This window comes from Mandrillus leucophaeus, unplaced genomic scaffold, assembly GCF_000951045.1.
Source record: "Mandrillus leucophaeus isolate KB7577 unplaced genomic scaffold, Mleu.le_1.0 Scaffold673, whole genome shotgun sequence".
NCBI classification, from domain to species: Eukaryota; Metazoa; Chordata; class Mammalia; order Primates; family Cercopithecidae; genus Mandrillus; species Mandrillus leucophaeus.
Genome location: NW_012107286.1, coordinates 393347 through 397510, shown reverse-complemented (window position 1 = coordinate 397510; position 4164 = coordinate 393347). Strand labels below are relative to the sequence as shown.

The window sequence follows — 4164 nt, the reverse complement described above, 5'->3', positions numbered from 1 at the left end:
TGGGAGGCTGAGATGGGAGGATGGCTTGAAGTCAGGAGTTTGTGACCAGCCTGGGCAACATAGTGAGACCCCATGTCTACAAAAATTTTTTTTAAACACTTAGTTGGGCATGGTGAACGCACCTGTAGTTTCAGCTACTTGGGAGACTAAGGCAAGAGGATTTCTTGAGTCCAGGAGTTTGAGGTTGCAGTGAGCTGTGATGACACCACTGCACTCCAGCCTGGGCAACAGAGCAAGACAATAACTCTAAAAAAAAAAAAAAAACAAGGCTGGGTGCCGTGGCTCACTCCTGTAATCCCAGCACTTTGGGAGGCTGGGGCAGGCAAATCACGAGGTCAGGAGATTGAGACCATCCTGGCCAACATGATGAAACCCCATCTCTACTAAAATACAAAAACATTAGCCGGGAGTGGTGGTGCACACCTGTAGTCCCAGCTGCTTGGGAGGCTGAGGCAGGAGAATAGCTTGAACCCGGGAGGTAGAGGTTGCAGTAAGCCGAGACTATGCCATTACACTCCAGCCTGGGCGATAGAGCAAGACTCCATCTCAAAAAAAAAGAGCACAGAGGAGTGGGAAGCAAGTGCCTGTGGTGCAGGAGTGGAGCATATGGTGGGAAGGGGAGGGAGGTGATGTGCAGGGGGATTTCCTCTCCTGGCCCTGCCTTTCCTGTCAATTTCAGGCAGCCCAGGTGACCAGGCCCTCTTCCACCACTGTGTGAGTCACCACCTGTCTCCTCCACCCAGGCCTGAGTGTGGCCGATCAAGGTACGTGCTGTTACTAACATGTTCCTCCGAACACAGCGTCAACAATTAGTAATGAATGAGGCCAGACCCGCTGTGTCACCGGCTGCCGGAAAGCCAGCTCCAGAGGTGCCATCAGCCCCAGCTCACGGCCAGGGCTTCCTTCCCAGCCATGCCTGCAGACAGGCTCCTGCTCCAGGAAATAGGACCACATTCTTAGGAGGGACATGCGGAGGGGAAAAACAGAAAGAAAAACTGCAGGAGGAGGCTGACCCAAGGCTGCCCAGACAGGGAGTGGCTGTGAAAAAGTCCAAGGTTTTCCTCAAACATTCCACAACGGTCTATAGACACTGAAAAAGCAGGCATGTTTAACTTTTTCTCTCCCTTGAGAGAGAAACACGGGTGGAAAAGTGATAAGACAGCAACAAGTCCCACTTGCTCAAGAAGAGAAGGATTAGGCTTATAGGTAAGCAAGGAAGGAGTCGCTCCAAACAATGTCATGCGTGGGGTTCCAGGGAAATTTCTGTACAAAACCACATCAAACGTGAGGTCATCAAGCTGTTAGAAATGCCGAGATCCTGCTTTTAGACTGTGTAAAGTGACTAGTAAACGGCAGTTAGCTAGTAGTCGTTATCGTTATGTTATTTCTCTGTGCAAATACCCCCAAGAGACTCAGCCGGTTGCACACTTTCGCAGTCTGACTCAGCAAATATGTACTGAGTGCCTTCCATGTGCCAGTAACTATCCTACATATAAAGACCATAGCAGTGAATCGCTGGGGTTTCTAACGCACCCATTGATGACGCATCGGTCACGCCTCAGACTGACTTCTCAGACTGAAGAGACAGAGACGAAGGGAGAGAAGAACGTGCAGGCCTAGGTTTGGGGAAGGTGGGAAGTGCCTCTAGCTGCTGGAAGTCACCCACTACTGGGATGTCAGGTGGAGAAGGGCAGCCTGTAGGTTGGAGAGAGGAGAAGAAAGGGGTTGTTGGAAAATCTGAAGAGAAACATGTTGATTTTTCCCATTTTTGTTTGAGACTGGGTTTAGCCATAGCCAGCATTTGGAAAACCACCTAGCTGCTCTGGTTATGCTGCCCAAAGGAAAAGTCACCCAAAGTTTGTAGATCACCAAAGTTTTTTCCTTTTTTTCCTGAAAATAGAAATGTCGGGGGTGGGGGGAGAACAGTAGGCTCAGGCAATGAGGAGCAGAAGGAGGGAGAGATTCAGTTTGTGTTGGGAGGTTCCACCTTGCCATCTGTGCACTGTTGCTCCTCCTTCCAGAGCCCATGAAGCAAAATGGAACAGAAGGAGCTACACCCAACAGAGCAGGTGGCTGGAGGAGCGGCACAGGAAAGCCTGGGAGAAAGCTGATTTTCTATTCGGATGTGTCTGGCAGCATCAACCATACAGCTGCAAACCAGGATCAATTTCAGAGCTCAGGGCCTGGCCACACGTGTCAGACACCTATGAACTTCTCATGGAGACTGTTCACCAAGAAGCATGAAGACAGCGCAGGTGACTGGAGGTGGCTCTCCAGGTAGTACTGACATTCTTGTGCTCACAGGTTTTGCATCTCGGCAGCCAGCTTAATAGGGGGCCTTAGAGACATCCTTGTCTCATCTAAAGAAACATGAGGGCCAGGCGCGGTGGCTCATGCTTATAGTCCCAACACTTTGGGAGGCTGAGGCGGGAGGTTCACTTAGGGTCAGAAGTTCAAGATCAGCCTGGGAAACATGGTGAGATGTTGTTTCTACACACAAAAAAAGTGTTTTTAATTAGCTGGACATAGTGGCACACACCTGTAGTCCTAGTTACTCAGGAGGCAGAGGCAGGAGGATCGCTTGAGCGTAGGAGTTCAAGGCTGCAGTCAGCTATGATTATGCCACTGCACTCAAGCCTGGGCAACAGAGTGAGACCCTTTCTCTAAAAAAAAAAAAAAAAAAAATGTGGGTTTTCTATCATCTTTCCCTATGCACTGCTTGTGGGGGGTCTACCCTGCCAACAGAGTGAATTCTCTAGCATTCAGTTTAGGTTCAAGCACCATTCAAACTTTATAATTGAAGATGACAGAAACTGGAAAAGTTCCCACTCGGAAAATGGCATCGTCTTTTTGGTGTATTTATGCTTATGTGGAGAGTATGTGGGGAGAGCATAATGTACTTCTTCAGTTTATTTGTAACTAAGGGACTTTCAAGTATTATTTTTCTTCAGTAGACTTTACTTGTTGAGGATGAGAACTGTGTTTTCTGCTGCGGATCTATTTGAGAAATTAGAGCAGTGTGGATCAATTTCTGGTCGTGGTATTCTTTGGCTCCCTGTTGGAGTGTGTGTTATGAGAATGGAGACCAGCATTCCTCCTCCGGAGCCTGTTCCAGCCCAGCCAAATTCCCCGGGAGCCTGGCACCCGGTCTGCTTACACAACATGTTTTTAGAGTCTGAGTCACCCTCAGGTTTTCTTCTTGGTATCACATTGAATTCAACTCCACAGCATCCCATTACCTTGGCCTCTCCTTGTACAGACAGGTCGGCTTCACAGGCTTCCCAAGCACCCCGCCTTCAGGAAGCAGAGAAGCCCAGGCAGATAAAAGGGTTGCATATATTAGACACCCACTCACCTGGGACAACCAGGGATTAGGAACAGCGATTATCATTCCCAACCCCAGAGAACGCACACAAGGCTGCCCGAGGCAACATGGTAAACCAACTCCAATTCATCCAGGAGGTTTTAGCCTCTCCTTATGTCAACACCAGCTGGCATAGTCTTCTATCCCCACTAAAATGTAATTTCTTTCCTTCTTTGTTTTTAGAGACTGGTCTTGCACTGTCACCCAGGCTGGAGTACAGTGGCACCATGATAGCTCACTGCAGCTTCAAACTCCTGGGTTGTTCAAGCAATTTTCCCACCTTGGCCTCCCAAAGCTCCGGGATTACAGGCGTGAGCCACCATGCCTGGCCCTAAAATGTAATTTCATGCAACAAGTGCTTGCTAGCATTTTTTTTGGAGTGGGGAGGGCCCAGTGGGAGTAGCAGGCACTGGTCTGTGTGCTGGCGCTATGGTAATGAATGAAATAGGTGGGTGGGTCTGCTCCCTCATGGACGTATTGAAAGCTGCCTTGATGTTTGTTATTTTTACCATATGAATTTTTTCTTTATGCTATATACAGATCTCCGTACATAGTATAATACTATACTAAGAAAATTAGGACAAGGTTGGGTGTGGTGGCTCATGCCTGTAATCCTAGCACTTTGGGAGGCTGAGGTGGGCGAACCACCTGAGGTCAGGAGTTGGAGACCAGCCTGGCAGACATGGTGAAACCCTGTCTCTACTAAAAATACAGCAATTAGCCAAGTGTGGGTGCGGGTGCCTGTAAGCCCAGATACTTGGGAGGCTGAGGCAGGAGAATCTTGAACCCGGGAGGCGGAG

General features: G+C 48.9%; 1 protein-coding gene across 1 annotated transcript in view; it reads left to right on the top strand.

Annotated features, from left to right (window-relative positions):
- The first annotated feature begins 810 nt into the window (after positions 1–810).
- Positions 811–4164, top strand: part of ENKUR (enkurin, TRPC channel interacting protein) — a 79224-nt gene continuing 75870 nt past the window's right edge. The window contains exons 1-2 of the mRNA XM_012002012.1: positions 811–1206; positions 2022–2277. Coding sequence (XP_011857402.1) covers positions 2241–2277 — 37 coding nt within the window. The 5' untranslated portion in view covers positions 811–1206; positions 2022–2240. The remainder of the gene's footprint in view (positions 1207–2021; positions 2278–4164) is intronic.